Source organism: Ceratotherium simum, chromosome 7 (assembly GCF_057802395.1).
Source record: "Ceratotherium simum simum isolate JZ-2026a chromosome 7, ASM5780239v1, whole genome shotgun sequence".
In the NCBI taxonomy this organism is placed as follows: domain Eukaryota; kingdom Metazoa; phylum Chordata; class Mammalia; order Perissodactyla; family Rhinocerotidae; genus Ceratotherium; species Ceratotherium simum.
The window spans coordinates 48,420,986-48,433,788 of record NC_141906.1 but is presented as its reverse complement, the minus strand read 5'-3'; the positions used below and the strand labels follow the sequence as shown (position 1 = coordinate 48,433,788).

Sequence of the window (12,803 nt, the reverse complement as noted above, 5' to 3'; positions counted from 1 at the left end):
AGACTTTGCATTTGAAGCCCCCAGGTCTTCTATTTCTAAATGAAATAAATTGTTTATGTTTATGGGCAAATGCACTCATCACAAGAGTCCCTTCACTCTCCCACTCCATGGGTGTGATGGTTGTTTGAGGGACTTGTTAGATGTGGCTTCACAGAGTCCAAAAGGATGCTGAACCTTGTTGACTAGAATAAAGGGTATGAGAGCATACATGTGCCCCTATATGTAATGGAAATTTCTAGAATGTTAGCACACAGACACATATACATACACAAACTGTAAAGATTGGCTATCTGTGAGAAGTGAGATCCTTTTCTTTAAATACTTCCAAAATGCTCAAAACATTTTTTACCATAAGCATATATTATTTTTATAATCCTAAAAACACCTAAATGTTATAAATAGCAACCACCACCGCTACCACATTAAAGGTTAGTTGAAAATTTTCTGTAGGTCTAGATCTAGGGGCTGCTGTGCTATAACAGGAATAGTATGGCACAGCTTTCAAATCTCACTGTCAATATTCAATCCATGTTTGCAGACTGCTCAACATTCAACAACATTTATTAATCACTAACTAAGTGCTGGCATTATGCTAGACCAGGGGTTGGCAAACTACAGCCCGTGAGCTGAATCTGTGAGCCCAAACAGCCTACCACCTGTTTTAATAAACAAAGTTCCCTTAGAACATAGCCACACTCATTCATTTATGTATTGTCTGTGGCTGTTTTTGTGCTAAAACAGCCCAGTTGAAGAGTTGCAACAGAGACTATATGGCCTGCAAAGCCTAAAATATTTACTATTTGGCCCTTTACAGAAAAAGTTCACTGGCCCCTGTGTTGGACAATGAGGATTCAATAATGAGCAACAATAGCCCTGGGCCCTGCCCTCATGGAACTTAGAGTCTAGTTGGGTGGCACTCAATTAGTCACACAAATAAACGTATAATTGTAACACACTAGCAAAGAAAGGTATGTTTGGTGCCACTAGAAAGTATTCTGGGCAACTGACCTAGTTGGGAATATCATGGAAGAAAAAAAACAAACCAGCAAGTATAAAGGCCCTATGATAGGAGAGAACATGAGAATTAAAAAAAAAAAAACAAACAAATATAAGCCAAAGTGGCTAGCAGTAGAGGCCTGGCAAGGCGTGTGACACAGATAAAGCTGAGAGGGGACTGGGAGACAGACCATGCAGGCCTCTGGAGACCACGATAAGGACTTGTCTTTATCTGAAGAGAAACGGGGAGCCCTGAAGGGTTTCCAGTGAGGCTGCTGGAGACATGATGGGATTAATGTTTTGAGGGCATTTCTCTGGCTTCAGAGTGGAGAAAGGCCAGTTGAGACCCAGGCAAAAGGGGTTAACCAGTCAGGAAACTGTTTTGCAGAGGCCTGGATAAAGATGATGGGAGCTTGGACCTCAGAGTACAGAGGGTAGGGGTTACAGAGGTGAAGTCTGTCCAACTGAGGAACAGAAGGTCATCAACCATTCCAAATAGTCCACTCCGCCAGGAAGGAGTCCTCCGATGTTATCATGGGTACTATGGCTCCAGATACAAGAGATATCCAGTAATGAGAAAAGACCTTTTATGGTTCATAAACCCGGCTTTCCTTTCCCCGTGCTTCCGTGTGTCCTGAAACTACAGTGGATGCCCAGTCTTTCAGAAACATAAACAGTGGTCATTTCCTTACATAGTCCCTGTTCAGTCATGCATCCCAGTGAATTCAATCAACAAACTGATGTGATATGGATCAACTTCTTCCCTTAGTTATAAATACTAAGATAATGGCAAGGAGATTTCCTGAAACCAATGCTGCCATCTCCCAGACTCACAGGGAAGGCTCATTTAACTAGGTGGGTTGAAGCCAGATTACCTAGGACATAAGGGCAAAGGTAAGAATTTGCACAGGGGCAGGACTTCAGCTTACTAAGAGTCATACAGGAAAAAGGAATTTCTGCACTTTCAAGGAGGTAGGGTGTTCTGAGTTGGAGCAAAGGCCCTCTCCTGGTCCCAAAGCTGGGCTTATTGCATTACTGGGTTATTAAGTTTCAGAATGTTCTAGGCTCAGCTAGCTTTACTTCCCTGGGGAACCAGGCTGGGTGCATAGGAGGAGCTCCTGAACTGCCTAGGGCTGAAGGATGGATGAGTGGCTCCTCTACCTCTGTTCCAGAGGTGGGGCTCTCAAGGGTGTGGTTTGCCTGCACCTCTCCCCCTCAGGCAATTGGCATTTGGTCAGGAGCTGGGCTCTTCTCAGGCTCATGCATAGCACCCAACCCACCTCCAGCAGCCACAGCTCCACGCCCGCACAGATGCAAGACCCCTCCCTTATCCCTGCCACATTCACTGAGACCCAGGGGACAATACTTGTTGCTTGACAGTTTTTAGATGATCCATTCCCCTCCACCCCAATTTGGTGCCTTAGGAGAATGTCTGTTTGCAAGATGACCATAGGAAGTGCTCACGATGAATGAGAATAGAGAAAGATCGCAAAAGGGGGCAAGAGCAGCCTCAGCCCAATGTAGAACTTAGCGAACAACGGTGCACCTGGAGGCTGTGAGCATCTGACGTTCATTGGCACGTGGCTGTGGGGTTGGGAACATGCCCTGCTCTGTAGAATCCTGGCAAATGAACATGTGAACTTTCAAAAGAACTTCATTCAGGAGAATTAAACGGGAGCTCTCCCAATACATGAATAGGTTCAGTAACAGAGGCAGCTCTACGTGTTCTCTGGTGTCAGACAGCTTGGGTTCAAATCCCAGTTCCACCACTTCCTAGTTGTGGGAATATAGAAAAGTAATTTAACCTCTCTGTGCCTCAGTTTCCTTCTCTAAGGACGATAATTATAGCACCTATTTCCTATGGTCGTTGTGAGGATTAAGTGAGATTACACGTGAAAAAATGCCCAGAAGAGTGCCCAGGATGTGGTAAGTACCCAGTGAGCTCTAGGGCCCTACTTGAAGCTCCGTGAATACCTGAAGGCAGCTCACACTTGGTATGTCTAACACAGGCTCCTCATTTAGTATCCCCATTTTACTCCTGGCAACTCCAGTCTTCCAGTTGTTCTGGCTACAGTCCTTGGAGTCATCTATGACTCCTCCTTTTCTCTTATCCCAAAGACTCCTGGGCCTTTCTTCAAAATATATCCAGAACTAGACTGCCATGACCCTGGTCCAAGCCACCATGGTCTCTTGCCAGATTATTGAAACCTCTTATGTGGTCTCTCTGCTTCTGCCCTTCAAATCCATACAATCTGGCCTCAATGCACCAGCCAAAATGATCCCATTAAAATGGAAGTCAGATCACGTCAAAATCCACTGCTCAAAGCTGGCACAATGGCTTCCTGTCTCACATGGAGTAAAAGCCACATTTCTTACAAACAGTCCAGAAGGCCCTAAATGATCTGCTATCTCCCGCTCCACCTCTCTGACCTCATCTCCTGCTACTCTCCTCATTTATCCCTTTCTAGCCACACTGGTCTCTTCCTCAAACACAGGAACACTCGTGCCTCAGGGCCTTCACTTACCGTTCCCTCTGCCTGGAATATTCTTCTCCCAGATACCTGTATGACTGGCTTTGTCACTTCCTTCAGGTCTATACACAAAGTCACCTTCTCAGTGATGTCTTCCCTGGACATTCTTTTAAAACTTCACCCTTTCCCTGATAGCTCATAGCCTCCTGCCTTGCTTTATTTTTCTTCTCAGCACTTTCACTGTTTAATATGCTATGTCTTCTATTTATTTATTTTGTTTATCACCTGTGTTCTCTATTAGATAATAAGCTCCATGAGAGTAGGTATCTTCGTCTGTTTGATGCACTGCTCTATTCCCAGGGCCTAGAACAGTGCCTGATACTCAGCAGATGCTTGAATAAATATTTGTTGATTTCATGAATTAATTGATAGAGGGCCCAAGGCTTTGTCAAAGCATCAGGTGTTCCTGCCAACTGAAGATCAATCAAAACTTAAGACCAATCATCTCTAAAATTAAGGTGCAAGTCAACTGGAACATGTAATTTAATTTATATTTTCAAATACTATTTCAGTGATCTGTTTACTCTGCAAAATGAAATGTACCCATATTTTCAGTTTTGATTAAAAATATAAAATGCCCTCAGCTTGACTTCTTTTGATTGGGACACACTTCTGTCAGGCACTGGGTCAATAAAAGCATAGCTGGAATACTAAATGGTGCTTCTATTTTTAGTTCACCTTATGAGTCGGTTTCTTTTTCATTTCTCCTTCCTTTCAGGGGCCAGATAGATACATCAGCAGGCAACGAATTACTGCTGCCATCCATGTCAAGGTCTATGGAACCAAAAGGGTATGCCACTGCTCAGGAGGCTGATATGCAAGTCGAAGGAGAAAACATTCTTGAAATAACAGTAATTTTAGGAGCAAGACCAGACCACTGGAAGCGAAAGCTGCTGGCAAGTGGGAGGATTTATTTTCTCATATTTTCCCTTGTAGAACTGACAGTTTAAAAGGAAGAGAAATTTGAAACCCAAAGAATAAAATCTTTATTCCTCCAGAAAAGCTCCATTCAATTACCACGAGCTAGTAACTGAGCTAATGACAAACTGAAGCTGGGATTTTCAGAATGGTGTGTTAGAAGCCAAGCCATAAATCATCCAAAGAACTGGATTAATTCAGTAAAATAAAAATAAGAAATCTAGTCAGCCAATTTGGTATTTGGAGAGAAAACACTGACATTGTAATTGGAATGCAGCATGACAGAGCAGAAAGAGAGCTAAGAGCGTTGGAGTTGGGCAGCCACTAAGTTCCAATCCAGGCTTTGCCATCCAGCAGCTGTGTGACCTCGGACAAGTTATTTAACCACTCTGAACCTCAGTTTCCTAAACTATAAAACATGGTCATAATACCTAGAGTTATATGAATGAGTTAATTTGTGAAGACCCTTGCACATAGTAAGAAATCAATCAATGATAGTTCCTTTCTTGGATTGTCCAAATTTAAGTCTGAACTGAAAGAATGGTGTATAAATCTGTCACCACTGGACTGTTTCAGGACAAAATGTCCCTAAAATGTTCTCCCAATATAGAGTACTTGCTCCCAAGAATGACCACAAATCATATGGAAATACTGAATTCAAAGATGCAGAAAAGGAGGAAAATGTAATGAAGAGTGACATGTGTTACTCCTGTTTTTTGCTATTTGCACCCCATTAACGAAGAAATTATGAGCAATTGGCTTTGGAACCATTCCCTTGAGTCAGGCGCTTCCCAGCCTCACCCAGTCTCAGGATATAGACCAGAATGCCACCGCTCACTATTTGTTTTGTGACAACACACCTCTATGTTGCGCAGGACAGGGAGGGCAGAGGTATCTCTTTGCTTTTTCAATCACCTAAATCCATTCACCCACCCATTCACTCAATCTCTCACCATCACCATGCACTTTTTTTTTTTTTTTTTTTTTTTTTTTTTTGTGTGTGTGAGGAGATCAGCCCTGTGCTAACATCCGCCAATCCTCCTCTTTTTTTGCTGAGGAAGACAGCCCTGCGCTAACATCTGTGCCCATCTTCCTCCACTTTATATGGGACGCCGCCACAGCATGGCTTGCCAAGCAGTGCGTCGGTGCGCGCCCGGGATCCGAACCAGCGAACCCCGGGCCGCCGCAGCGGAGCGCGCGCACTTAACCGCTTGCGCCACCGGGCCGGCCCCACCATGCACTTTCTGAACACCTATTAAATGAATGGGGGACATACGCCAAGCATGAGAGAATACACAGATGGATGTTCTATGTCTTAGGAGAGATTTGTAGAATTGCAGGAGTCACCTGTCTAATCCAACATTCCATTCGTGTGTGTGTGTATTCGTGTATGTCTAACACCTATTAGAGTAGGACCTTAATAAAGCATACACATTAACATTTCCTACGAGTTTACCATTTTCCAGGTACTAGGCTACAGCTTATGTGTGTTATCTTGTTTATTTGTCACAACCACTCTATGAAGTAAACACTGTCAGAACAGATCAGAAAAATAGGCACTGGAAGAATTTAAGGTCACATGGCCTGTAAATGGCAGAGCAGGGATCTGAACTCAAGTCTCTTAACTACGGAGTAAGAATCAGAATGGTCCCGTTTACTGCATCCCTTACACAGAAATTTACGCGTTTGGTGTCTTCTATACATCCGTTATCTGATACAGTGAAAAGGTGGCTAATGTTAGAATAAATTAAACAGCGTGTCTAACAGCTTCAGGATGTGCAAGCAAGAAGCTACTGTGGAACTTAAAGATCAAGGACTTAATCAAGGTTCTAACTTGCGACAACTGTTCTCCTGCATTTACTAAGATTTCAAATATGACCTCATTGGGCCCTTTAGGAAAACTCTTTTGCAGTTAACTAGAATATCCCCTGCACTTCAGGGCCACTGACACCTGAGCAACATTTATGTGGCCAAATATGAGCTCCCACTTGTCCTTTGATTGTTGGGAAGGAGAAATGGAGTAGAAATTAGGATTCCTATATAAATGATGAGAATTAAAGTCCTATGACCATTTATGCAGTGGATCCACTATGAGGTCAAAGAATCTCTATGGTGTATTGAAAGAGCACTAGACTAGGAACAAGTAGTCATGAGTTCAAATCCAATCTGCGTGACCTTAGGCACATCAATTAACCTCTCTGAGCCAGTTTCCTCATCTGTACAATGAAGAGAATGATATCTACCTCATAGTATTTTTTAAGATGAAATAAGTATAAGCTGAACATAAAGCCAGTTCCTTCCAGTATGCATGTTTATAAAATGATAGAGCCTTATACGTTGGCTTCTAGCATGAAGTGACAATGTACTTTGGAAAGGCATCACCAGTACCTTATCTAAAAATTCTTCCATTAAATGGAAAAAAGTTGAGAGATTAAAGATTTGAGGTTCCCTTTTCTAAACCAGAAGCCAGTTCTCAGGTCTCTGGAGCCTTGACTGGAAACCCTCCAAACCAGCTCCATCATGCTAATGGGGACATGTTTTCTCAACCTTCTCGCCTTCTCCTCATCCTTGATTTAAAGGTGACCACATTCCACACAGAACCCATGACAGCCCTCTGTTTTCTGTCCCTCAGAAGGTCCCATTTAAATTCCTCCAATGTGGGCAGACATGGGATCCTGTATCTGACATTAAAGTGCTGTTAGCCAGAGAAGAGATCCAGATCAAATCCTTTGGGGTAGTTCCAAACGCCAGAGCTAGGACTGATGGAGTGGGCTTAGAGGAAGGCTCCAGCTCTGCATATGGAACATGTCTGTAACAGTGGCTGCCGGCCAGCTACGGGCAAGCTCCTGAGGCAGTAGGCTCCCCAGCAGGAAAGCTCAGGCAGAACATCTCGCCCGCTGCTGCCTGAATGACCCTCCTAACAGCCAATTATCTTACTCAACACTTACTGAGTGCTCTCTACGTCCTAGGCACCGGGAATACAAGCACGAATAAGACGCAGTCCTCAGCTCTCAAGGGCTCACAGTGGGGAGACAGACACATAAGCAGGTAATTATAAAACAATGTGGTAAGTACAAAAATAGAGAAATTACAGGAGCACTGAGGGGTGGACCTAACTCAGGAGTGGACCTGACTCAAGGGGGCAATTATTTCTGGAGGAGGTGACACTTCAGCAGTATTAAAGGATGGAGTAGGATGGAAGTGAGGGGCAAGATGGGGCAGTAAAAGAGCATTTGGGGCAAAAGGAATCAGCCTGAGCAAAGGAACAGATGTGACAAACATTATGGTTTATGAGAGGCACTCCATGCAGCTGGATAATGCTAGAACATAAAATATGAGGGTGGGGAGGAGTGGAGACAGACAGGCTGGAGCTGAGACAGGAGCAGGGCGTGGAGGGCCTTGTAATCTGCATTCTGCAGGGTGAACTTTGTCCTGTAGGTGTGAGGCAGCCAACACCTTAAAGGTTTTAAGCACAAGAGTGACTAAGTTTCTATGATCTTTGATTTAGGAGTTTTGGGTTTTTTTTCAAAGGGAAACAGCAGGACAGCCAGGAAAGTTAGTGAATTGGCTTTGTGAGCCCCAGCATCAGTGCAGCCTGCCCGACTCACTGCAGAAGGCAAGCACCGAGCTCCTTTGGTCTCCTGCCTCTTCCTCCAGTGTCTGCTGGAGCTCTTGGTGACGCTGACCTCATAAAAAGGTGATGTGGGCACAAGGCGACCCAGCATTTCAAAGTACTTTGAAGAAGCCAGAATTCCACATTGAGCCCTGAGCATCTTTCCGCAGTGGGGACCTTGGCTGTGAAGCAGGCCTCAGGGAGCAGGCAGCAGGGGGTCAGGATCGATGCAGTGTGCTCTGGAGACACTGCATCTCCTCTTGCAGCTTCTCCCCGCTCCCTCCTTCCCTCCCTCCCTGCTAATACCCTCCGGCTCCAGCTGACTTGATCTGAGGTTGGGTTGGGAAGGAGGGGCTGGTGTACAAGCCCATCTTGTAGGGAAAAGCATCCTGCCTGCTGTGCTCAGCCATGGGGACCATTCCAACCTCCCTAGCTGGGAACTCTGGCCTCCTGTACTTTTCTGAACTGCTGTACATCTCACCTCTGGAGCTGCCATTTGGAAGTATTTCCCTCTCCTTCCCCACTCGCTTTGATGTCCCCAGACGCATTCCTCATTACCCACCCTCCAGGGGCCCAGGGTCTCCACTGCCTATGTGACTTGGTTCTGTCCACTTCCTCTCTGCCAAATCATGCTACTTTGTGACTACTTCAATAACTGCATAAATAGCTCTGCCTCCCTAAGCCTGTCTTGATTACTCCTTCATACCTGACCCCTCCCTTCCATTATCCCCTTGATTCTGAACACTTGAGTAGACTAACCTACTCATTTGTACTAGTTGAGCTGTTCCAACCACTCCCCACACACTCATGCCTGACTCTGCATTTCTCACTCATGATGTTCCCTCTGCCTAGAACATCCTCCTCCTTCTTGTCTCCCTTGTGAACTCCCCCTCATCCTTCCAGGCACAGCACAAACGTCACCCTGACCCTAAGGCTTTCCCCTGTCGCCTCCAAGACAGATTAACTCTAATAGGACTTTGTTTACCTTTATTCAATTATGATTTTTTCCTTATGTCATAATAACAGCTAGTACTTTTACGATAGGCATCTCTCAAAGAACTTTATATAATAACTCATTTAATCCTCAAAACCACCCTGTTATTATCTCCAAGTCAACCTGCCCAAGTGTACAGTGAGTCAATGGAGGAACTGAGATTTGAACCCACCAAGTGTGGCTCTAATCAGATGCTATGACACCTCTCCACCCAGCAAGCCTCACCTGCAGCCCAGGGAGCTCCTGTCCTCAAGAGCTACACTCTGTTCTCTGGGTACCCTAAGTGCCTAGCACACAGCAGGTGATTACTAAATGTGTTCCGGACTTAACAGAATTTGTTTGGCATGCATTCCCGTGTCTTCCTCATGAGTATGTTCTGTCTCCCCAAGCCATCCATGAGCTCCTCAAGGCACATCCTCAAGTCATCTACTATCACAGGCCCACAATCACAATGCACAATGAGCTGGGGGATAGGCAGAGGCTCTAGGGGGTACAGTTGGGAGCAAACTAATTTTAGATTAATTTATGTCTTAAGTGTTTTTTACACTAATTTACAAAGGCTTTTTCACATGCCTGATCTCATAGCTCCTGACATCGATAGGATGTGGAAAAGGTAAGGAGACTGAGGTGTGGATTACTTGAGACCTGGCCAAGGACTCAGAGCTAGAAACAACTGAAGGGATTACAGCAGCCCCCCTTATTTGCGGAGGATACATTCCAAGACCCTCAGTGGACGCCTGAAACCGCAGATGGTACCAAACTCTATAAATACTATGCTTTTTCGTATACATACACATGTGAGGTGTGACAGCAAAACTAGCACAAATTTCTTTTTCCTTCTTCACAACTTCACGGATAGAAGGATTGTTCTTACTGTAGATCTTAGCAACCTCAGCATACAATTTTTTTCCCTATTAAGTCGAGAACTTGCACCTTTTCACTTAAAGGAAGCACTTTATGGCTTCCCTTTGGCATATCTGAATTGCCAGCATCACTACCCTTGTGCTTTGGGGCCATTGTTAAGCAAAATAAGGGTGACTTGAACACAAGCACTGCGATACCCTGACAGTCGATATGATATTTCATCATGCTACTCAAAATGACATGCAATTTAAAACTTACAAATTGTTTATTTCTGGAATTTTCTATTTAATATTTTTGGACCCAGGTTGACAGCAGGTAACTGAAACCATGGGAAGCAAAGCCGTGGAAAGAGGGGACTACCATACAGAGATTACAGCCCAGGGCTCTGAATGAAGCACCTAAAAGCTGGTCTCCTGTTCATGGTGTGGTCCCAGACAGCTGTGGCCATCAGGAATGGGCAGGCTGAGTGGGGCAGCTCCTCCCCCAGCGAGGGTGGCCTTGGCTACTGGGACAGGGGTGGGAAGTGGGTAGGAAGCTGGTGAGAGGCAGAGAACCAGCCAAAGGGGAACCTGGCTGGGTGTTCTAGAAAGGAGGCTGGCTGAGCAGAGGTGGGGCAGGATGTGTTAAAGCCAGTTCAGCAGGGCCTCCAGGGGCCTCTCGGAGTGTTTGGGCACCCTCACCAGACAGGACAGAACACCCTGAGATGTGACATGATTTGCAAGTGGGCTACCACAGATGTGAAAAGTCAGGAAAAACTGGTTTGTCCTTCCCATTGGTTGGAGGTAGTCAATGTTTCCCTACTATTTGTAACTATCCCATTGCATTTCTAAGAATCTATACCTTTATTTTATTGTCCTAACTCAACAAAACTTCAAATCAAATTTACTCGACGTCATGTGCAGAAGGGAAGGATTTTCAGGCTCAAGGCCGCCTCTGCAGAAGGAAAGGTTTTCCCTAGTAGAAAGGGCAGTGAACTTCTAGCCAAAAGACCTGCCCCATCTTCCCAGTTGGGTAGTCCTCCACAAGTCTCTTCATCCCCCAGAACCTTGATCTCCTCTTCTGTAAAATGGGCATGAAAATGCCTACCCACGCCCAAAGAATTGTGGCAATGACCTGTGCCAAGGCCTGTGAGGTCCCAGCCTGGGCTTTCCGCTGATCTGAATGGTCTCCTGGCTCTCTGTCTCACGCTCCCCACTATTCAGGAAATGAATGAGACACTGCAGATGTCTGCGCCCAAAACGCAGGGAGAGCTACCTCCCGCTGGGGACCTCCCGCGCCTGCGGCTTAAGCGAAGGATCGAAAGAGAAGGCTCAGCAGATCGCCAAGCTCTTGCCGCGGCTTTGACAGGGGGCGAGGTAGGCTGTAATTCCGGGGGCGCGGTGGGGTGGATCCGAAACCCGGGTTTCTTGACCCAAGGCACGAAGGCGTGGGGGCTGCCTTTCCCCGCCCTGCCCCTCCGGTGGCTGCAAAGCGCCCTTGGAGGCCAGCCCAGCGCCCGGGCGTGGGAATCACCTCGCTTACCTGCGGCTCCACCAGCCAGCGGGGCTGGGCGCCGCCGGGCGCGAGGCGCGCGGCACGGAACGCCGAGTACACGGGGATGCGGTCCCGGGTGCTGTACAGGGTGGCGAAGCGCTCGGCGCCCTCGGAGCGCTGACAGATCTTCACGTGGGCATCGGCCGGCAGCCCCGCAGGCGGGGTCTCTGCGTAGAAGAACCGGTCACATTCGCCAAAGCCGGCTTCCTCCTCGCCCACGAGCCGGCCTTCCAGCAGCCCCGCCAGGGCGAGGAGGCTGCCCAGCGCGAGGCAGCGCGCGGGGCCCATGGCGGCCTCTGCGAGCGCGGCGGGGCCGAGCGGCGGGGCGGCCGCGGCGCGTACTCTGCGGGCCGGGCGGGGAGCGCGGGAGGCCGCGGAGCCGGGCCGGGAGGGGAAGTCGCAACTCGAGCGCGGCGCGGCAGGGCGAGCGCTCGGCGGGGCCCGGCTGGGCGGCTCTGGCGGCGGGGGGCGGGACCGCGTCCGGAGGCCGCACCTCCCCAGCACCCTCCCTCCCTGAAGATGGCTGCGGAGGCCCAGGGCCAGCGCTCTGGGATGCAGGCAACGTCCCCGGGGTTGCACCCGAGCTTGGACACGCAGGTCACCTGCCGCCGCGCCGCCTGGTCTCTGCAGTCCGAGGGGACGCGCGCCCTAAAAGTGGAAGGTCTGAGCGAGGTCGGCCGGATCGGAAGGGCTGGGAAGGGACGTCCCCTGGGCTGGGAGCCAAGAAGCCTCCCAAGTCGGCGCGCCCCAGGAGCCCTCAAGGATGCAAAGGGGCGGCGTGAGATGCTCTCCGACCTGGGGCTCTTTGGAGTGAGTGGGCAGAGACCCCCTCTGATATCCAATGAAAATTACTCTCCCCCTTCGCCAACGAAATGCTCCACCGCCCGCACGCTTGTGCAACCTTGATGTAGTTTTAGCCGATCAGAAGCCCCAAGACTCAAGTTAAGAAATCCTGTTATAGGAAGTTCCTATCCTAGGCAGACAGTACAGCCCTGCTGTGGTTTACTTGGTATGAAGCTTAGAAACGAAACCAATACCAAGAAAGCAAGGAGACCAGCCAACGTGGTTGGTTAATCGATTGGTTGATTCATCACTTCATTCATCCCACTGAGCGTCTTCCCGCAGGCTGGGTACGCTGGTAAATAAGAACAGAATGCCTGCGGCATGAAGACGGCAGCCTAGTGGGAAAGCTTTTCATTAATCAAAGAAGCATGTTATTAAAGGAATAATTAAATCCTGAATATCCTATGAGAACATGACCCCTACGGGGGTTCAGGGTATGTTCTGGGGTTTGCCTGAAGAAGTGGCCTCTGAGCTGAGACCAAGAGGATGACATTAACTAGGCAAAGAGGAA

General features: G+C 47.5%; 1 protein-coding gene across 1 annotated transcript in view; it reads right to left on the bottom strand.

Moving 5' to 3' along the window:
• The window catches only part of ENDOD1 (endonuclease domain containing 1), a 40,934-nt gene extending 29,132 nt beyond the window's left edge, over positions 1-11,802 (bottom strand). Inside the window, exon 1 of the mRNA XM_004427427.3 lies at positions 11,438-11,802. Within this exon, the coding sequence (XP_004427484.1) occupies positions 11,438-11,737 (300 nt within the window). The 5' untranslated portion in view covers positions 11,738-11,802. The remainder of the gene's footprint in view (positions 1-11,437) is intronic.
• Between the last annotated feature and the right edge of the window lie 1,001 nt (positions 11,803-12,803).